The sequence below is a fragment of the Perna viridis genome, chromosome 7 (genome assembly GCF_037379345.1).
Source record: "Perna viridis isolate PV_CMFRI_1.1 ecotype Kerala chromosome 7, ASM3737934v1, whole genome shotgun sequence".
Classification (NCBI taxonomy): domain Eukaryota; kingdom Metazoa; phylum Mollusca; class Bivalvia; order Mytilida; family Mytilidae; genus Perna; species Perna viridis.
In genome coordinates this window covers 4,415,052-4,439,197 of record NC_142451.1, presented here as the reverse complement: position 1 = coordinate 4,439,197, position 24,146 = coordinate 4,415,052, and the positions used below count along the sequence as shown (strand labels likewise).

At 31.6% G+C, this 24,146-nt stretch overlaps 1 protein-coding gene across 2 annotated transcripts; it reads left to right on the top strand.

The window, feature by feature from the left end:
* The first annotated feature begins 75 nt into the window (after window positions 1–75).
* Window positions 76–22,311, top strand: LOC148611030 (phosphatidylinositol polyphosphate 5-phosphatase type IV-like). Of its 2 annotated transcripts, none has more exons than XM_088591079.1 (11): window positions 76–162; window positions 3,705–4,966; window positions 11,664–11,787; window positions 13,486–13,583; window positions 13,910–14,034; window positions 14,455–14,574; window positions 15,715–15,801; window positions 15,961–16,131; window positions 17,020–17,135; window positions 18,390–18,573; window positions 20,173–22,311. In XM_088591079.1, exons 2-11 carry the CDS (start codon window positions 3,741–3,743, stop codon window positions 20,250–20,252), a joined length of 2,331 nt encoding a protein of 776 aa, XP_088447205.1. In that variant the 5' UTR covers window positions 76–162; window positions 3,705–3,740; the 3' UTR covers window positions 20,253–22,311. The 2 variants fall into 2 exon arrangements, with proteins under 2 accessions (XP_088447205.1, XP_088447204.1); XM_088591078.1 differs by lacking the exon at window positions 76–162 and having other exon boundaries at window positions 20,173–20,553; window positions 20,785–22,311.
* The last annotated feature ends 1,835 nt before the right edge of the window (window positions 22,312–24,146 follow it).

Here is a 24,146-nt window from a genome sequence, read left to right as displayed (position 1 = left end):
CTTTAAAGAACGACAATCTCATTTTCAGCTTACATATATGTATTTTTATTCGCCTTATCCCAAGCGCATGTATAACTCTGAGCACCTGTTGTTTGCTGAGTTTGCGCATTGCTATTTACATTCCAAGATGGTGGCCATAGACATAAACAAATCCACTCACCGGTAAAACAAGCTCACATTCTCACTTGTGATTGCAAATTCATTATATTTTATGAAACATTACAATACAAAATAAGAAAAATCACACATTAAAAACTCAGACAGCTTCATATGTTTGCATGTTTTTTTTAATAACAGTCATTTATGTATGATGCTGAATTTATACAGTTGCTATGGTTTATTCGTGATAAATAATGATTAAGAAGCGTTGAATGATTAATCAAATAATAACTTTGTAACTAAATTCATACCGTTATGCATTAAGTGGGGAACAATAATGAAGGTAATTCCATTTTTGTTGCTGTTGTATTATACATTGTCATTGACCACTTGACATATTTGCCAATATGGCAATACAATTATACATGTACATAAATTGTTTTGTATGTATACTTCAGTCTTCATTAGTCAAAGTTAACTTTTTTGATTGATGCCAATTACATTTAATAATGTACTATCTATACATTTTATGTACTTACAATTCAAAGCCATTTGACCAAGTCCGATATATTTTTTCAATTTAATATGAGGAAGGCAATGGCCTTAAGAGCAAGGGAAGTCTGAAGCAAAGGTATCAGGTTCCCTTTTCAACAAATTAGACTTCATTCCATTGATAATTTGCCAATTTAAAAAAAAAAATTTCATTAATAAATGGGAGACACCATTCCAAATAACGGCATTATTATTAGAACTGTTCTTGGTTCTACGTATATTGTAGTGTTTTATTAAAATCAGTCCAACGAATATGTTATGTGTAGCAGGTGTTTTGAATACATTCCAAAGCTTCAATATATACAGATGTAGCGTTTTGCTTTAACAAAAGTTTCTCAAGTAGTCAATATGGTAAATTTTTATACATTTAAGAGGGAGCTTCACTTGCTTATAAAATATAATTTAAAATGACCTTTACATGAAGTTGAGTTTAGATTCATAGTTTTTGTTAGCACTCAATGACTTACATGTATCAACCTTTATGAACCTTGAAAAAGTGATTTTTTTTTGTCGATTGTCTAAATAGATCAATTTAGAACTGGAAAATATTTACATTCCTCTTCTTTTTTCATTAAATGAAAAAGGTATGTTGCCATTTTCAAATGTTTTATATTTTACTTGGTACATCAATCATCAAAATACAACCAGTGGTTTTTACAAACACTCTTAGCAAAGTTACCCTATTTTCTTATAAACAGCCAAATACCAACAGCAGTATTCTACATGTATATATATTTAGACAATTACAAGTGACTTCTCCCTCTAATATACACCCCTTAGTTGGTGATATATCTATTATATTTCAAGAGTTATAAAAAAAAAAATTTAAATGACACATTGTCACGTTCATGGGTAATTTCTAGCCTTATTTCCTATCTGCTGTGTTTTCACTGTAGATTCAAAGGTTACAGATTGCAAGACAAAATTACAAGCTGTCATACATGAAAATGTGTTCTTAATTCTGGTTATGAAAAAAATTAATTGAAATTGCAGAAACGGTTCCAGTATTGACTTCAGGTTATAACTAAAAAGATCATGATACATAGATGCACTGGTGGATCATTATGTTTATCATTTTGTCAAAGCAATGATGGAATTGAATACAATGTGTGCAAATTATGATAAGGAATTACCAGACCAGATCTCATTTATTGTCCTATGGATAATTATGTTTTTATATTAGATTTTATTGCCATTTATTCCATTTGTTCAAAGTTAACTTGATCCCTCTCCAATTTTATTTGAAAAGCTTAATTTGAGGTTTCAGCAAATTAAATTTTGTTAGATTTTTTTCACTGTTTATTTTAGTCATAATGCTACAATGTATACACAAAAATAAGGACTTAAATCTGCTGATACAATTTGTTTAGATTTAGTTTTTAATTTTGCTAGACTGACTACCAGTAGATTACAAGTAAGATATCCTTTGTTTTCTAAATATGGTCACAATTTAACATATGACACAAGCAACTTAGTAAGGATCAAATGGAATTTGCAGCTCTCAGACTAATTTCGAGGAATATATGAACTACTTTATTTTTTGGAAGTGCTTTAGGTTTGCCTGTCTCATAGTTTTCCTTCCCTCTTTCATATACCCTGGACTTGACTTTTTATGAGCAGCTCTGCAGGTGTTTCTAGAAAAGCAGAGGATGCTTACCCTACCGATGCACCTTGTCCATGCTCCCAATTTTTAGTGGAGTCCATGTTGCTCATTTAATTTTGTTACTTTGTATGTATTATTTCAGTTACTTCATGTTCTTTGTTGTGTTTGTCTGTTTTCCATGTCTAGTATTTGTCTCTTGATTACATTCTTTTGATTTCCGCAAGAATCTTGGTTCCCTTAGTTACTCATGTTAGTTTTAATTTTAAAAGTTAAAAAAAGTAAAAAAAATTGTGTGAGATTGACATTCATGTAGTTAATCTGAATTGAATAGAAAATAATGTTACTTGTATGTATTTTCAAAAAATGTTTGAGCTGTAACATCACAAGTGGTAAAGAAATTAAGTACATGTACATGTATAAACTTAGATTTCTTTTTAGTCTGTTTCAAACAAAACAGCTGATTGAAAGGTTAAGTTTTTTTTTTTTGCCTCGTCTGCAACAAAAGTCACAGAAGGGGTGAAATTAAGGTATTGCTTTCCAAGCATTAATGTGAGGCAGTTTAATATTAACCACTTGTGCTAGTTTATGTTGAATAGTTTACAGATATGTTATTTTCTTATTTTCTGTGATTTTCAATCAATTTTGACTCAATCTGATTTTCTTGCCCCTTTGTATAATGATGACCTGAAAAGAAAACATTGTGCAGCCTTGTTTAGACAATTTGTGAGATGGTACACATAGTCTCAAAGGCATAAAAAATACCTATTTTTCCTATGTACATGTGATTTGAATACATGTTTGATTCTCTTTTTATCTTTGTATCATGAGTTTGAACTATTTTCACATCCATTTTTCAAATGCCTGTATTTGACCTACTTGTACTATAGTAAAGTAAAATCAGCCTTCAGGCTAGAAACCACTAATTTCACTTCCCATAGGCTTCCATGCTAATTTCACAATATTCAATGGCTTCTCTGGACTTTACCTTAACTTTAACCTGCAGAGGACTATATATCAGCATGATTCTACATATGTCAGCTCACAAACCATCAGAATGGCATGTGGGGTTAGCAGACTTGCAGTGCAGTATTGGTCACCGGAAGTGAAGTGTCTATAAATAGCATGGGAAATCCCAGTGTTTTCACAAGATAGGGGTATATTTAGAAATCATTATGGAGATTAGGCTTCACATCACAAGAAGCAAAATGCACCTATAAAATGTACAGAAATGTTTTTCCTTTCAGAAACTGTTTAAATTTTTTAAATAAGATGAGAACTTTTTTCACAGCACTATGAGGAACAGGGGTAGTTTCTGTGTATGACTATTTTTGCGTACATTCCAAATGCTCATTGGATGAATTGGTGGTCTGTAACCTAATGAATAAATGCAGGTTCTTAAGATATTGATAGTTGGAATACAATATCAAAATACTTTTGTTTTACTTTGTAGTCTGAATTGATATGGAAAGCAGATTGGTTATGTACCATGGAAAGTAATGATGATGGCACTAACAAAGATAAAATAGATACAAGACCTCCTGTCACAAAGGGTAAAAAAGTCAAGAAAAAGAGTGCTATAGCAAAATTAGCAGAGAAGAGAAGACAGTCAGAATCTGGTAGTGAATTTGGCTCTACTACATCACTCAGATCTAATACTAGTAAAGTAATAACAGACAACAATACTACTAATGTAAACCTAGATGGAAAACAAGATTTGAAAGTTAACAGTAGTTCAGAGAAGAAAGATATTGAAATTTTTAATTTAAAAAGGGGAGATAACTCAGGTACTTCAATAAGAGTAACATCTAGTGAGGGTAAACACGACACTCTTCTGTCAAATTTGGATAGAGATACTCTCAAGAAACCTGAGCAGTCAAAACTAAACAGTTTAAATCCGACTGAAGATTTTGAAAGATTGAATGTTAATAATAATTCTTCAGCTGGAAGTTCGAAAGTAGATGATTTGGATGTGACCAATAAACCTATACCAAGACCAAGAAATTACAAAGTTTTAAGTGATGCATCAGAAATATCTCCAACAAATTACATGGACATTGATTCTGACGGGGAAGACAAAAATAAGAAGGTAGAAGATGATATAGTCAGTAATAAAGCTCCATCTGATGCAACTGTTAGGAGATTTAGAGCACTCAAAGTAGCAAATCAACGATCAGAATCGCTAGAATCATTAAAGAATAGCCCTTTTGTGCCTAAACCTCCAGACACACCAAAATCTGGAAGAAGACACTCAAAATACAAAGGTGAAAAGAGGAACAGAGATCCAAATTCATCAGGAGAAGAACAAGATAGCTCTAAAGCTAAAAAACAAGATAACATTGAAGAAACAATGTCAACAGATGAGGTATTTGTTAATGATAAACTTACTGGATCCAAAGCTAATCTGAAGGAGAGTGATGTTCAAATGAGCCCAGGTAGAGACAGTCATATTGGTTCTGAAGTAGATCTTGCTCAAATTACTGAAAACTACAAACATGCTCTTCATAGTGATACTGGATCATATGGTAAACTGCCTCCGCTATCGCCTAAATCTCATCCACCACCCCTTCCATCTGATGTAACATCAAGAACATTACGCACAGCTTATAAAAGTGATAGAAAACCTGATAAACCAAGTTTTGACAGTATCTCTAACAGATCTTCTGTCTCATCAGCTATGATGATGCCTATATCTATTAAGGAAGCCAGGGCTAGGTAAGATTGATACATTAAGTTTTTTGTATAAATATGTCATTCCTATTAGTTTATTTAGTTTCATTTCAAATTTATCAATTAATTTCATTACAGAATTCTTTGACTCTACCAACATTTTGCTGTCTGTCAGGGTGTCTTCAGCCAATTACATACTAATAGTTATTAACTTACTTTTATCCCTATGAATTTTTAAAACAATTACTTTTTTGGATAACAGTGCAATAAAATTCCCCTTACCTGTCACCCTTGCAAGTAAAAATCAAACTTTAAAACTTCAAAAATAATTATTTTCAACCTTTAAGAAAACCTCAGTTGATTCTTGATTTTGCACATTATTGATGATTAACTAGATTGAGACCTGGTGCGTTAATTACTGAGCAATCATTGGATTAATCTAAATGCAGTTTTTGCTTTGCTGTTAAATAATTCCACTTCTTTGTTTTCATGCACAAATGTAAATAAACACAGAAGATTATGTTTCAACATTCCAGATATAATTTGCCATGTATATATTTAATGTAGTGCACATTACTTGCTAGCAGGAATGTTTTGGAGAAAATTTATACTATTTAATGACCAAACGAAATATGAAATAAAATTTCCTGGTATGCATTTTGCACATATATATATATATATATATATATAGATATATATAGATATATATATATATATATAGATATATATATATATATATATATATATATATATATATATATATATATATATATATATATATATATATATAGCAGGAATGTTTTTGAGAAAATTTATACTATTTAAATATATATATATATATTAAAGATATGTATTAAAGTTAGCTGAAACATGTACAAAGGGACTCAACTCACTTTTTTTTTGAAGTTGTGAAAAATTCTCTTTTTGTATGTACACAGTTACATTGTAGTTCATTCAGGACATAATTAACTTCAAGTTTCTTCCCAGATGCCTTACAATGAAGTTATTAAATGCTTCCTGATTTTTTTTAAGTAAACAATTTATAAGGGGCACATGTCTTCTCATTGTGACAGTGGCAGACATTGCCAAACAGAAAGACCAAACAGACAGAACAATGACGTCTAGGTGTCATTACTCTTCTGGATTGTAGAGTAAAAAAATAGTTTCTTATGCAGTGTTAATATATCAACTGAGATGACCTGTGGTTCTCCCATAAAAAGAGGACAAGATATTGTTATATTTTTTATATTAGTTTGTTTGTTTGTTTGTTGGGGTTTAACGTCTGAGCAGCAATATTTCAGGCTCAGCTATATTCAGACAATGAACATGAAATGGATGATAAAATGAACATGAAATGATAAAAAAAAGGATGGGTCACAAGGACAACAGGGTCGACAAATTTTGATTGCCACTAGAAAAAGGGGGGATGGGTAAGGTCGGGCAATTTAGCCGCCTGTGGCGGAGCGCAAAGGTTCCTACTCCTATCGAATACCACAGCAGGGTTCTTTAACATGCGAGGAACGTGGCATCTTTCCCAACACGGTGCACCACTATGGTTTGCGGTCAGGTTTTCTGTATTATAGCCTGACAACCCCAGCATGTAACATGCCAGGGGTACCCCATTCCACCACCTGGGGCACACATCCCAGTTGCTCTGTGGGCAGAGTGCCTAACCCCTGGCTAGGTTTCTGAGCACTATTTAGTCACCTTTTACGACAAGCTTAGCGCTGCTGCAGGCCTATTCTTTTAAACACCCGGACCTGCACGGGGATTTTTATATTAGAGTGAATGGTATTGATACACTTGTAGTTTACTATTTGGGCAAAGAAAAGCAGGTGGCAAATATAAAACAAAAGACATTAAAAATAGTTCTTACTTAAAATGTTTGAAGACCCAAGATATTCAATTTTAGTTACATTGTGACATATATTCAGATAGATAAAAATATCACAATTCACAAACAGACATCAAGAAATGGATAATAGCAAGCAAGGTGTTTACTGTTCATATTTATTCCATAAAATTGCTCTGAAGAGATTATAAGTATTGAATACTCAAATGTAACTGTCAAACAGTGTAAGACCATGGCCTAATCTACCTAGAGGGAGACATAAGCAAAAAAACATCCTCTTGTTTGTCTTCTTCTCCCATTTGGCTTTGATAGGAAGAAGTTTTTGTAATTGATTAAAATAATATTATTTTCCGAACAGAATTTACTAAAGTAACCCTTCTCTTCAATGTCTAGATTAGGCCCTAAAAACTTAAAAGTTTTAGACGGCTCATCTTTGGTAATTTCTCAGTCTCTCTAACCCATATTAGATTAAAATAATATTTCATAGCTATTTTTTTTAGTAAAATTGAGTACTGGTAATATAACCACTTTCTTAAAAATATAAATTTGTTTTCTTTATAGAATGGATTTATGAATTTAAATTAAAATCTATATGTATATTTATAAGTTCAGCTGGTTTGATATCATAAAGGGGAATAATTCAGAGTTGTTTTAGTTACAAAGCATAGTGATATACTTGTATAAAGATACATGTACATGTATGCACTTTTCATTAGTCAACTCCTTCAAAGACATGATATTTATGGGAATTTAGACAATTGCTCAACCACAACTTCTGTTTATTTGAAATTCTTTTGTACAAAGTACATTGTCAAAGATATAGACCTATGAAAATAAAATGGAGACATTCTTTTCTATGTACTGTGCATGAAATCTCCAAACTTTATGGTTATTTAAAGACTGAGTAAAGTGTAAGTTTATCAAAACTCTGTAGTCTCTTTTGTCCTGTGTCTGAGTTAGTACATGTGGATAGACATGTAGTAATGTAATGTAAAAGGTTAAACTTATTTTACAGATTTTGACTGGTGGCAATTTTATGCTACCCATTTCTGTTGAAATATACAAAATGTACCGGAAATAATGAACCGTAATGGAAGTAGGTTTAGCACGTTATTAAACCTGGTGTAACCTTCCTTTTATTTTTAAATGTCTGCACAAAGTCTGGACAAATGCAGTGCTTTTCAACTTTCTAGTTTTTACCCTGATATTGCCATTTGTTAGACTGTCTTTTTGAATATTCCTTTTGACAACTACCTAGAATTTAACACTGAACAGTTGGGTAATTTTGCTATTACCCATCATTTAGTTGCTTGAAATGTGTGGAATTCATTTATCTAAGGAAAAATATTGAACTTGTGGTTTGGGCTAGCAGCTGTACTAGGTATTTTTTGTTCTGACGTAACTGAAAATTTGGGGGAGGGGATAAAAAAAGTCTACCTGTCTGTTTATTAAATGCAACTGCTTCTAGTCCTAGGCATTTATTGAATTTTGTTGAAATAACGCAATGTTAAACAACAAATGTAGATTTGCATGGAGTAATTTAATCAATGTTGGATGCCTGTTAAGGGAGGTACACTACTGTCAACACAAATTTTAATTTCTCCACTCTCCACAGTGGAGATATTTTGAGTGGAGTCACAGTGTCTCCACTCTCCACAGTTGAGTCACCATTTAAAAAATTGTCTGTAATAAACTTCTTCTGTCTTTAAACCAAGGTATATTTAATGATTCTAGCAGTTTAATAACATTTCAGTAAAGGACAGAAAAAAATATTGAAAACTATTGAAATAGAGTAATTTTATCCCGTTTTTTACTTAGGTGGAGTCACAGTGGAGGACATGAGTGACTCCACTGTGAAGAGTGGAGAAATTATGATTTTGGTTGACAGTACTGTATTTCATTATAAGGGTTGTGGTCTCACTCCAATGGCCACCTTTCTATGTAGTACCAATAATTCACTGATCCTAGATCTATGCTTTGTAAGTGCATAATCTGTATATACATGCATGTTGATCAAAAGTTGTTAAAATGTTAAAACAATATCTCTTGCTAATTTTGTATAGATTTTATCATTCAAATGAAAAACTGAGACTGGTTATGTGGTCGGTAATTGATTGTTAATAAGAAATATATATAGATTCCTCCCATCTGATTTTTATAAAGACTTGCTGCTTAACAGTCTAAGTGAAGCAGACATATTCTTTAGTGAGTTTTTCTAGGTATTTTGGGTTATTATTCTTTCAAACAACCTAATTTTTTCACTTTTAAAATTCATAAAGATCTGAATCAAATAATGAATATAGTCGGGATACCAAAGTAGGTCTGTGTTACTGTAGGTCCAGGAATTCATTTGTTATGCCTGCAGATGTCTAATGTTTAAAAGATTCCTCATCAAACCAGTTTAATGGTATGAAACATGATTGTACATGACCATAGATGTTCTAGCCCAAATATTATTTGACCTGGCATTCAAAATCCTGAACTTATCAGATAATCTCTTTAACTACTTCATTCAAGTTCTATAAAACTTCAAAAGTATGTGATAAAGAAAAGATCAATATGTTTTGCCATGTAATTAAAGTTCTTTCTGTTTAAGGAATTTTTCAACTATTGCTGCAGATTTTTTACACCTGGATGAATTTTGATGCAGTGTTATAAATGATATACAGTGTAGTTTAATTATTGATTTTTCTAATTGATTTTTCCCTCTAATGTCCTGTGAAGGGTTCACAGAATAGACTGTCATTTAAATAACATGTGACAGAAGTACCAGTGTAAATTGTTTACCTTAGCGATCTGTGGATATTGATGACAGTAGAACTAACTAATAATAGTCGATCGTGTTGAGGATATAGTTACATGTATATAAAATAAAAGTATGAACTGTTCATGTAGCAAATGTAACATAAAAATTTGTCACATGCTATCTGGGTAAATTTTGAAAGTATATGTATTACATTGTTAGAGATGAGGGTAAAGATTTTCCTTGAAGTGGATAGGTGTAGGAGATGATAATGTATCAAATTCCAGTATCTAAAGTGAGAAGGTAAGGTCTACAGGAATATGGATGTGATTCAAGCTGGAATGATATAACTAGTGATATGATTACATGTAGTATATTTATTCTATTTTTTCTACAGTTGTCATTCCTATTTTCAAACCATTGTCAAAATTTTGGTAGCATATAAAAATATCATTGTTCATTTGTCTGTCTGTCTGTCTGCCTGTTAATATACTTTAATGATAAACATAACTCCTCCTTGAGGATTTTGATGAAACAGTATTGATTGATACAAAGGCTAAGTGTCATAATGTAGATGTGTTTAAAGGAAGATGATTTTATATATATTCTAAGGAGAGGTGTTTCACTTAAAGGTCTACATGTTTACAGTCCAAGGGAAGTAGGAAGGTGGAGGATATTCTGTTGCTGTTCACAATTCTAGTATTTGTATGTGATATACATTCAACTGTGAAGTAAACATGTAGCAGTATTCGAAAAAAAAAAAAAAAAACATGTTTAAGTTCACATAACTATTTGCCAGAAGATTTGACAAAATGTTAGAAAGTTTAATTTGTAAAGATGTGTTCAAGACCAAATTACATGTCCAACAGTTTTCAGGTACAATATGGCATGTATTTAAAAGAGTAGACACTTTGAAGTACAATCATATTTTATCATGTGTATGTATATTGAGTTTGACATACTTGCATATAGTTGCTATAATAATCCTTATATTTTGATTAAAAACGACTTTGGATCTTACTAGCTTGTAAAAACATTCACAAAATTGTTCAACCAATACAAGAATGTCATTCTCAAATACTTGTATACAAAGAATGAAAAGCTCAATAATCACCCAATAAGATGACTTAATTGTTGAAATGACTGAGCTACTATTGTGAGGGATATAGTTATGATATTGTTGTCAAATCGTTTTTGATAGCATTTATTGGTATTAATATTGATACCCTCATAGAGTCTTTAATTAAAAAATAAAATGCTATATTGAAAAGCAATTTTAGGCATGACATGGGTTTTGCCCTTATTGTATGACTTATGATGTGCCTGCACATTTTGATTGATATTACATACGATGAGGATATAACATTTTGTATGTTCAGACAATTTTGTATGGTCTGGAGCTGGCATATCAGTTAAATGTTAGTTTGTGCATTTGTGTTACTTATATTCAGTTCCTTTATTTCTGTTGTGTTTTTACAAGGTAATCAGACCCTTTTTGAATTGATTTTAAGGTGTGTTTAATTGTGTTATGTTTTTCGACATTTTATTTAGTTTGTCTAATGGTATCACTCTGTTTTTGTTGGTTTTTTTTTTATTCCTCATTAAAATTCCTGTCTATATTAACAATCATATTTCAGATATCTTTAAGTTTTTCAGTTATAAGGGGCCAAAAGGGCCACATCCCAAAAAATAACTTTTATTTTTGGTCTTGTGTTGAAATGTTTTCAATTGAATTTCAAAGTTTGTGCTATATGGTGTCCAAACCAGTTGTTGTGTCCATAATGAACTGTAAGTCCCTGTGCTTAAGTGTGTCAAAAAATAATGTTGTGTCCACACTTGCCCCAACTGAACATAGTTCAAAGGCTGTGGTCATATCATTTTGCTTTTTTTTACTTGTCCATCCATTGTGGATTAAATTCTTCTGAATCCAACTATTTGGGTTTGTATAATATTTTTGTTATTGTTCAAAACTATATAAACTTGGTCATATCATTCAGAGATAGTGAATTATAATTTAAATGAAGGTATGGTATAATGTGCCTCAAATTGAACATGAACCAGGGATGTATAACTAGAAAAAGTAAAATACAGCAATGTAAGTAATCAATTATGACAGTACCAACCAATTATTGTTCTGACTTTTACAGGAGTGGTTCTGGAGGAAATGCCTCTGTGTCATCAGCAGTACTCAGTCCTGAAGAATTGGAGCGATATTTCCCTGAAAAAAGACTAAAAATCTGGGCTGGATGTTGGAATATGGGAGAGTTAAAAGTTAGTGTTGGCATGAAATTAGAAATACATACTACATGTAGTATGCAATAAGATATGCAGTCATTAATCAAAAATACATGTACACGAGGAAAAATATACCTCATTAATCCTTCATCAGAACTTGTGATTTGTATTAGGCAGAATGTGGTTCACTTTTGAAATATCAAAAATTAATGTAATGTAAAAAACATACAGTCAATAGCACTTGATGGTACCATACATGTAAAGTTGCATAATTAAAAACACTATTTTTTGCAGTGAAATAAAAGTGAAATATGTTTATAATTCGGTGTGAATCCAATGTGTCAAATATCGCAAAGAATGTAGTACCAGAATCAAATCAATAGATTTTAACATCTTCCAATTGATCTATCAATTAAGGCTTGTTATAGGGCAGTCATTGTCTGGAATTCAGTCTAATCGATGTACGTCACCCCTTAACTGATTGTTCATTTCCAAAATATTTTTATCTGATTCAAGTTTATTTATAATTTGTCAAAAGAATAGGCCTGCAGCAGCACTAAGCTTGTCATAAAAGGCAACTAAATAATGCTCAGAACCCTAGCCGGGGGCTGGGACGCTCTGCCCACAGAGCAACTGGGTTGTGTGCCCCAGGTGGTGGAATTGGGTACCCCTGGCATGTTACATGCTGGGGTTGTCAGGCTATAATACAGAAAACCTGACCACAAACCATAGTGGTGCACCGTTTTGGGAAAGATGCCACATTCCTTGCACATTAAAGAACCCTGCTGTGGTATTCGATAGGAGTAGGAACCTTTGTGCTCCGCCACAGGCGGCTAAATTGCCCAACCCTACCCATCTCTCCTTATTCCTAGTGGCAATCAAAATTTGTCGACCCTATGATCCTTGTGTCCCATCCCATTTTTCATTTCATCATCATCATCATCATTTCATCTTCATCGCCTGAATATAGCTGAAATATTGCTGCCCGGGCGTTAAACCCCAATAATCAATTAATCATTTATAATTTGTCAGTTTACAGTTGTTAATGCTATGGTCTCACTAACCACTTCTAACGTTTCCATTACTTTACATGTTAAAAAAGTAATTTTCAAAGTCTCACTGTGAATTCCCAGGACAAATGACATCTTAAAGTTGCATATTGTTGCGAAGCTTGGAAAATAAGGCTTCCAAAATCATTATGCTAATGGTACGATGATAGTAGAAATTCTTCACAAAATTTACTTGAATAAATAATACTGAAAATCCACATTTTTACCTGTTCTGCTAACTGACAGCATGGAGGCAAATTACTCACACATGTAAACAATATTCATACACTTTTGTAGTTAATTACATATATGATTTTAAAGTACACATTCTCAGCTTTATTTTGACTACTTTTAATCATAATACACACAAATAATGCACTTACAATGCATATGTCTAGGTTCAGTGTGTTTTTGGTACTACATAGGGGGGTGGCCATTTGACCCGGAAGTGGTTAGTGAGACCTTAACTTATATTCAAATACTACTCAGGAGTTATGGCCCTTTTTTGTATAGAAAATACAGACTTCCTTTTATGCCACATTATCTGTGATCAGTGGAACACATTTCTCAGTAAATCTTTACTAACTATAGGATTGTAGTTTCTCATTAGATGATTTCGTGTCATGCCACATTATCTGTGATCAGTGGAACATATTTCTCAGTAGAATTATTTGACTAATTGCAGGATTGTAGTTTTTCACTAGATGATTTTGTACTACCAGAAGCCAGTGAATATGTACAGGATTTGTATGTCATTGGTACTCAAGAAAACAGTATGCACAAGTAAGCTGTCAATTATTTATATTTACTTGTGTATGTTTTTAGTACCACTTCCAATCTGTCCACACATTGTATTATAAATTGAGATTCAGATTGAATACTTCTTTTATTATACTTCTTGGGGAGGTAAAATTTATTGCTTAATTATACATGTATGTAATTTTTAGATATAACTTATCAAAGAAAAGGATAATATTCTTACAGAATTGACTATCCTTCATATGAAAAGTAAAAGTAGCCCAAAGTAGTAACTTTATAGTAAACTTTGAACCTTGTCATGTTGTACATTGTCTGATTATAGTTAATCCCTGTTATATCTGTAATTTTAGGAAGGAATGGGAAATACAGATCCAGGCAACTTTAGGACCTTCACATGTTTTATTCCATTCAGCCACTCACGGTGCTCTTCATCTTGCCATATTTATACGCAGAGATCTTATCTGGTTCTGTTCCAGTAAGTGTATAATTATATAAGTATATGGTATAAAGCAACATGTTACATTGTACACTACAATCCATAAGAAGCAAATCACCAGCTGCCACCAAAAAGAAAAGGAAAGAGCATTGATACAACAGAAATTGTCATTTAACAAAGCCCTTTAGTATACATGATTTTACAAAATCATAAAACATCTGCGTAACTGCTCTTGTTATCATAAAAAACATAGTCAGTGTTGTAAGACTTTTAAGGATACATACAAGTATCTGTAATATCTTTGAGAACTGAATTGTCACAGTTCTTTTGCATCTTAATATATAAACAAAACTGAAACATTTTAGGGTCTATTGTCTAGCAGTATATACCACTAGCTAGTTGTACACTTTTATTTAATGCATGTCAAATCAAAGCCTTTTAAATGTGTTGTATTATTAGTGCCAGAAGAGGATCAAGTCACTACCAGGGCTGTTACCATGGTGAAGACCAAGGGAGCAGTTGCTATATCATTCACATTTTTTGGAACATCATTTATTTTCCTCAATTGTCATTTCACCTGTAAGTATTTCATGTTTTGAAATAGGTTTCACCACATGTTGACATCTGGTTGAGATTGTAAATAATTTATTTAATTTGGTTTATTTTGTTAATTTTTATGGTAGACATAGAAGAATTAAAGAAAGAATCCTGAACATAATTGCTCATACTTTTAACATCTATTCATTTCAGACACCACAAAAGTTGTACATTACTGTCTTCTTTCATTTGAATATTCTGTAGAAGAAGATACTGTGAAAGTACTTTAATTCCTGGATACAAATTTTCATGGATAAGGGAAGAAACACAAATTCGTGGATTTTTTAATTCATGGTTTTGAGGTTTTCTGTATACACATTTATTTAAATCTCCTTTTGTTGGGAACCAAATATCGTGGTTTGGTCTACCCATGAAAACCATGAAAATTGGCACCCCATCTAAAATAGTACTTTCACTTTTAATCAATTACTTTAATAGTCAGCATCACACAATTGTAAATTCATTCAAGGTTGGATCAAAGACAGTGCACTAAAAGTGTTTTTTTACCATTTACCACTTGAAATAAAGATGATTAAATTACAATGAAACTTTTTAGTAAAGAATTATTACATTCCTTATATAACTATTTTTTTTAAATCAATTAATTTTGCATATTACAGTAAATACTTATGTTTTGGATCTTTAAAAGGGTAAAATCATAACAAATATCAAGAAAGACAACCCTGGTTAAGAAATATTGATTAAAGCAAAATCCAGATTGAAGTGAGGTTGACTATGATTACACAATTATGTTTCTAAAATATTTATTGTGTTAAAAATCTAATGACCAAAATCAGACTGTTCATTCATGAATTTGATATGCATTACCGGTAGCAGTTTTAGATTTTGGTCACATGAACATTTCTTCCAATTTAATTTTCCAAAAGTTATATTATTGTTAAAAAAGAGTTATGAAAAATGCTGTTTTACTTTTTTTAGTCAACTGCTAACTATACAAAGTCAGGATATTGTAAAATATATGTACATTTACAAGAACAAGTTTAAAAGTTGTTCCTTTGTTTAGCTGCTACTGAATTTTAGAAGTAAAGTATTGGTGATTAGAAGTTTATAGTGTGTGAATGTTAATTTGATCTTGCAAAATCATTTTTTTTTTTTTTTCAGCTGATGATGGAAAGATGAAAGAAAGAGTTGCTGACTTCCAGAAAATTAACTCATTACTCAAGCTTCCAAAAACTCCAGACAGACAAGGTACCAATTACACTCTTACTGTTTTACTTCCATACTTTTAGTGTGACAATTTTTATCTCAATCTAATGTACCTCAACTGAATACGAAATAAAAAATATGTGCACACATTAGTCTTTATGACATATTTGTATTTAAAAGTACTTTGTTGTATATTTGTAGGAGAAGTTTCAGCAAATTTTGACAGTGTGTTCTGGCTAGGCGATCTTAACTTCCGAATCGACAAAGGTCGTAGCACAGTAGAAGATGTAGTAAATGCAATAGTAGGACAGGACCATCCTAACTTCGAAGACTTGTTACGAACAGATGAATTACTGAACTGCTTACTTCATGGTAAGATACTGTATGAAATATCAGATTATGGAGATTGATCAGGACTGTAGGTTTATATCTTGCTAGGAACTTAAGCGTACTGCAAGAAAATTCTTATCTGAAATTAACTTCCAAACTCTACATTAAATTCCAAGGATACTATTCTGAAAATTGCTTGAATAATTTCATTTAAATAATTGAAAAAATACATTTTTAAATGCATTCTTTAACCTAACTCTTGATTTTACACACTGTGTGAGACTTGATTGTAATAAGAATAGGCCTGAAGTAGAACTCAGTTTGTTAAAATTCATTTAAATCAATAAAAATATATAAAACTGTAAATTTTCCATTTAAACACTTTTAAAAGAACACAAAAAGAGTGTTGAATCACAAGTTGCCATGCAGTATGTTCTTAAAGTATTACAAAAACATGTTTATGCTTTAATTTACAGTCCTAAAAAGATTAAGAAACCGGCATTGAAGTGAAATGCCTGAATTTATACTGTAATTGCCTTCATCTAAGTTTCATATATGGAAAGTTAACAAATTTCAAGTTAACCATTCAAGTCAAAACAAACTAACTTTATTTTTCTACTTATTTATGCATTGTAATTTCTTGTTGAAATAATGCAATATATAGCACATCTATGTAGTTGGTGGAAAGACTTATTGCACAACTCAGAAACTACTGCACCAAATCTCATGAAAATTTCTTGGTAGTAACGGCATGATATGTTGTTATGTATGTTACCAGAACATTATGATCTACTGAAATTGTGGGTCTTATATGCCCCTTTTAACATTGGAAAATGGGAAGACATGCAATTTTTAGGCAAACTTCATTTTAACTTACAAAGGCTTTACAATAAGAATGGCTTTCTCCATGTGTGACAATTTCTTTTTCAGAAAAAGTTTTCCAAGGATATCAAGAGGGCAGAATTAATTTTAAACCAACATATAAATTTGACTTAGAAAAAGATGTATATGATACATCATCTAAGTTACGCATTCCTTCCTATACCGTAAGTATTCTGATGATGTATATTGCTAGAAATTATAGTAGAGTTTAAAAGTTAAAACAAATGGAAAGAAATCAGTTTAAAAATGTTATTGAAAAACCATTAGACTGACAAATGTCTAGAAAACAGAATTAATATTAGACAATACAAACATGGTAATATTGGTGTATTTTTTGTAAGTATTCAGAGTTTACTGTTTTATTGTACATTAATTGATACGGCATGCATACTAAGTTTGCAGTTTTGCAGATTTCTATGTTTTTTAACTGAGAGCTTACACATAGTAAAGAATACCTGGTAGTCAGTGGTTAGAATGGATCATTTGGATTGGCTATCATTCTCTAGTTATCCAAGAGAGTGATTTTGTCAGATTTTAAATATCATTTGAATATAGTGACAGAGTTCATTGATTATACAGAACTCTCATTTTCTAAGTTCTTCAATAACTGGACTGTTAACCATATACTGTAAAGATACCAATTTTCGCTATTTTCTCACTGGACAGAGAACCATGAAAAATAGTACACACAAAATTGATTTTTAACACTGCATAACACATCTTTCTTAGAATCTGCGAAAATTGATACCCACAAATATGTTCACTTAACAGAATGCGTGAAAATTGATACCCACAAATATGCTCACTTGACAGAATCTGTGAAAATTAGCAACCACAAAAATTGATATGTTTACAGTAAACATACTGACAAGCTCTCCCGTAATACAGTAAACATACTGTGGAGCTCTCCAATAATACAGTAAACATACTGAGGAGCTCTTCAGTAATACAGTAAACATCCTGAGGAGCTCTTCAGTAATACAGTAAACATACTGAGGAGCTCTTCAGTAATACAGTAAACATACTGTGGAGCTCTTCAGTAATACAGTAAACATACTGAGGAGCTCTTCAGTAATACAGTAAACATACTGAGGAGCTCTTCAGTAATACAGTAAACATACTGTGGAGCTCTTCAGTAATACAGTAAACATACTGAGGAGCTCTTCAATAATACAGTAAACATACTGAGGAGCTCTTCAGTAATACAGTAAACATACTGAGGAGCTCTCCAATTACATTGTTGAAGATACTTTTCTCACCTATTAACTAATCATTATAACATAAAAAGGAACAGTAGAAAGATCTACCAGTATACAGTAATCCACTGTATTTTGTATTAGTGCCTAATTGTGCTTTGAATAGAATAGTTCTTACTTTGATGTGTTTCATCTCTAAATAATTTTTTTTCTAATTTTCAGGATAGAATTTTATTTCATTCCAAAAAGAAGAATGGTATATCATGTACATGTTATGATGCTGTTATGAATCTAAAGAAATCTGATCATAGACCGGTGTATGGGTTGTACGAGGTTATCCTGAAACCAGGCAGAGAGGGGATCCAGTTGTCGGCTGGACAATTTGATAGAGAAGTTTATGTTGAAGGTAAACAGCACTAATCCTGATACAATTTGCATTGTAGAGGCATTTTGTATACTGTAAATGTATTAGTTTTGGTGGTGGACTGAAAAACAACGACTGAAGACTGAATATTTAGTGCAAGAACAATACTACACATTCCTTAATGATATGAATGTAAATACATATGAAATCTCATTTCACCCAATACACCATTCTACAGTCTGTACAGTCCATGTACCCAATACATCATTCTACAGTCTGTACAGTCCATACAGTCAATACACCATTCTACAGTCTGCACAGTCCATACACCCAATACACCATTCTACAGTCTGTACAGTCCATGTACCCAATACATCATTCTACAGTCTGTACAGTCCATACAGTCAATACACCATTCTACAGTCTGCATAGTCCATACACCCAATACACCATTCTACAACCTATACACTCCATACACCCAATACACCATTCTACTGTCTGTTCAGTCCATACACCCAATACGTCATTCTGCAGTCTGTACAGTCCATACACCCAATACACCATTCTACAGTCTGTACAATTCCATACACCCAATACACCATTCTACAGTCTGTACAGTCCATACACCCAATACACCATTCTACAGTCTGTACACTCCATACACCCAATACACCATTCTATAGTCTGTACACTCCATACACCCAATACACCATTCTACAGTCTGTACAGTCCATAGACTGTCTCTTTCTGAATTTCCCTACTACATACTGTAAAAGCTAAAATTTTTTGGGGGATTTAATTTTGTTTATGTTATAGGTAGAACAAGTCCACAAAAATAAGTCCCCATGAAAATTTATCACCAAATATATATTTCAATTTTAAATAAAACATTATTCTGAATTCAAATGCACTAAAACTTACACATTTATATATAAAATCAGTAATCCTAATTATATTCCCTGAAAACATGTAGCAGTGATTAACTTCACCTATGTGTGCGGTAGAGCATGTAATACATTTGTCATTTAACTAGCAGAACTGTGCAGTTTATACAGAAGTGCACAACAAATGAGAAAGCTTGAATCAGAAGTAGAATCCCCCTAAAATTTAATCAAGAATCCATGAAAATTTTCAAAGACAAAACCACGACATTTTATCCCTATGAAAATGAATGATTATACAATAGCTAGGTCAATATGCTTTCCTTTAAATCAGTGAAACACTACTATTTAAACCATAAAAAGTCTCAAAATTTGACAGATTGAGTTCCAGCACACACAATGGTGATGTTTAGATAGCAGAATCTGTCTTCCTTTGATAAAATGAATATCGACTGATAAATTTTTTTCAGGTTGTGACTGGACATTGAGATGGAGGTTTGATTTTTCCATCAAATCTCCTGAATTGTCTGATAGAATTTTAATCTCCTTTTCTATTTTCCAGCTAACTACCTTTAGAAATTCATCCATTGATTGTTATTCAATTAATAGAAGACCATCTCCATCCAATGAACATTATCATTTTATGCTCTATAAATTTTGCCTGTAAGATTGCTCTTGATGTTACATCATGTTTTCTAAAATAACAATGTCATTGTTTATAAAGTTTTCTTTATATGCTCTATAACTGTCTTTATTCTAGCTGGTAAGAGGAGAAGCTTTCAACCAACAGAATCCTTCAAGAAAGACAGTAAACAAAGCAGTGTTTGTTCCATACAGTGATATAAGGTGCTATATCTGTGTTACACTTCAATGAAAGAACGGTTGTTCATTGTACAACGAAAAGACTTACATCCAATATAATCAGGAAAAGGAAGTTGAGAGAAAAGAATAAGCCATTTTTCTGAAGATACAATATAAAGCAGTTACAGGCATGTGACCTGTTTATTACACTGGATAATAGAAGCGGTGTAAAAAATAAACCTGAACTGTTAACCCATGGATGAACCAAAGATGTGGAGCTGAGACTAAGACTTAATGAATCTCAAGACATCAGGTCAAAAGTTGAAATGACAGACATCAGGTCATGTCTAGTTATTTTATCTTACAAGATCATGTTTTTTAGATACTTTCATGTTCAGTGCAAATCTATTGGCTATATTTTATAACAGTGAGATTCTGAGGTGATGTGCCAAGCTAAACAATATGTCTCTCTTTCTTTAGTTTAATTTGAAATTTTCTGTCAGTAATGTGTAAATTTGAATCTGAATTATGATCAATATAATAGTCTCATTCAATATTTTGTGCATTTTAGAATCTTCCTCATCAGTGGTTGCTGTTGATTGTGTCACTGTTCATCTGGCTTCCTGTTGCAGATTGCTATAAATACTGCTATTTTAAGCCTTAATACTTATAATGTATTGACTTATGTTCCTATGATAAATAGTAATAGGTGAAATTCTGATGCATTTTAAAATTTTTAATACTTATTCCTCTCTATTTGTGAATGACAATATTTGTAGGTATTTCCTAGAAATGTAAAATGTAAAGCAAATGTAAAATCGCTTAAGAAACGGTTTTCGAAAGTAAAATTTTGTGCTTGAATGTATACTGCAGCAAAACAGTGAAAATTTGTGCACCACAAAAAAATACTTGTACACTTCCTGAATGTATTTCAGTATTACATTAAATTCGTCCAAATAATGTACATGTTATTGAGAGATTGTATTTTTTTTTACTATATTTATTTATTTATTTGTTTATTTATTTATTCATATAAAATATTTTCTTCTCATTTATTCTTGGCTGTGTTCATTCTGTATTTTGGTTTTTATTTTCTAACAATTTATACATGTATGTATTTTTTTGTTCTTAGAATACAAAAGTGACATTGTAATAAAGAGGAAGCTTTAAACTAATGTGGAAAAAAAATGGAAAATTGAATTAAAAAAAAATATAGAGAATGTTTTAAGAAATCCAAACAAACAGCTACATAAAAGATATTAAAGCCTAAACCAATTATCTATGTGTGCTATAAATGTAGCAATAATTGTTGTGTAACATTAAACTGACAGCTGACTTTGACAAGAGCTTATAGATAGCTTCTGATTCCACTTTTCCTACAAAATACCTATCAGAATGGAAACTTAATTTCATTATTTGAAGTCCAACACTTCGCTAGTAACAAAAAATCAGGAGAAATTGAAAGATGAAAAGAAGTGAAACTTGTCAAATCATTCCTGAGTTATGGCTTGACTTTTAGATAACTGTATAATACAATACACTGTATGTCGGTCAAAAAGACAAAAACAGTTTTAATGTATAATTTTCTATAATTATAAGGCAGCAATTGTTCTTATATCCAGATTTTGCATTTATAATCATGTTCACATTATTCACCATTGTACCATTATTTCAACCAAGTTGGGTGTAGTAAGTTACGGTATCTTGGGGCCTGTTTTCTAAAGCTTTTTACTTTTTGTCTCTAGAATTATAAGTTTCCATCATTACATCATAACATTTTTACTCCTTAAACCTGGCTATTGTCCTGTAAGGCTTCCTCAACTCTATTGTCCTGTCAGGCTTCTTCAACTCTATTTTGACCGGCATCAAACTCCATTTTTATCTTGACAGAAATCTTTCGACATTGATATAAACCAAAGTAACATGTTTGTTCAAAGTGGACATTTTAGTTTGGTTAGATCATTTTCATGTCATTAAGTTCATTTTAATTAGGAACAATTAGGATAACGAGGTAAATTAACATTTGTTATACATTTCTGTTATATTAGTGGTTATTAGAAGAAAATGATAATGAAATAAAAACTATAAATAAAATTCAGATTTGTTTGTCAAATTTTTACTGTACTTTACTGGTAATCACAAGTTTATTATTTTTAGAAACTTGTGTTTGTTCTCCTTGTTCTAGTTTTTTTCCTGTCACTTTATACCATATTAACACAAATTTGCAAAATATTTCGAAGTCACAACCATCTTTGTTACAAATAAAAAAATGTCAATGGGAACAAGAAGAAAACATTACAAAGTCATAACCATGTTTCTATGGCTAGGAACATCAAAGATAAAATTCTTACATTCCACATAATAAAAAATGTATAATCTTGAACTCTAATTTCATTCCTCCAAATTCAAATATTTAGTTTCTTACATTCATACATGAGTCTTATGACTGGTGGTGTAATAAAGTTTAAGGTCCAATCCACGTAAAGTTCAGACAGCCAAACTAATGTTCAGGGTTTCAACATGTAACTAGATATTAAGTCAGAACATGTTTACAAACTATCCTTTATCCTTTTGAATCTAAGTTGATAGTGCACATGTTTATACTGTGATCATTTACCTTACAACAAGAATACTGACTTCAAGGGCAATAACTCAAACATTGATCGACAAAATGGCATAGATCTGTCTCACCATGCTGATCAATTTTACCCTGTTAACATTTTGCATAATTGCACAATTTGACTACTAGTCTTTTTTTAGTAACAGCGGCCAGTAGTTTCTGAGAAGATTTTCAAAATTGGAAATATAAAATTTGGGAAAAAAATCTGCTTCAGGACCAATGATTTATTCATCCCATAATGGATCTTTCTGAAAAGTTTGGCATAGGTCCTATTTATCATGCTTAACAATTTTACTGCTAGATTTTAGCTAAGCCCAACTGTTTTTATTTGCAAAATTCTGCAATTTGACCCCTTTGCTCTATTTTTAGTGAGGGTGGCCATGTTTTTCGCAAGATCAAATACGTAAACCACAGATTGTTAAAAGATATTCTATGGAACATTCATGCCAAGTTCTGTTTCAATCCATCCAGTAGTTTCAGAGGGAAGATTTTCAAAGTTGGAAATGTAAATTCGGGAAAAAATTCCATCTCATTCATCAGTCAACTGATCTTTCTGAAAATGTTGGCAAATATGTACGTCCATCCCATCATGTCGAACAATTATTACCGCTGCCAGATTTTAGCTAAATCCAACTGTTTTTGAGTTATTTGTAAAATTCTGCAATTTAACTCCTATGGTCTATTTTTAGTAACGGTGGCCATGATTTTCACAATATCAAAAATCCCCACACAAGGGCTGTTAAAGATATTCTAAGAAACATTCAAGCAAAGTTTGGTTACAATCTGACCTGTAGTTTCAGAGATGTTTGTAAAAGTATATGGATAACAACAGACACAGTGATGACAAAACTTACATGGCCTTAAGACCAGGTGAGCTAATAAAAAATTACATCTTTCTATAGCAATGAACTTCTGAACAAAAACTATTACAATGTACTTTTTTTGTGATATCAAAATCTTGATTTTGGATTAAAATCTATTTTTACCAAACTATTTGTCAATTTTTTATCAATTATATTTGCCAATATTCTATTTGTACTAAATTTGAGTTTGACACTGTTGTACTTTTTTTCTATATTTTCAATTGTTATTTTTTAAATTAAGAAACATTATGACGATTGTGGTATAAATTTTATATGCATTTCTACAAATGGTTTTAATACGAAAAAAAAATTAAAAAATTAAATCTGTGATTTTGAATAAACAATTAAGCTTTTACAAAATTTTCCAGAATTTTATATGGACACAGACATGTGTACAATATGTCAGTACAGCACTTGAGTGACATACAGACATACCAAGCGAAAACTTAA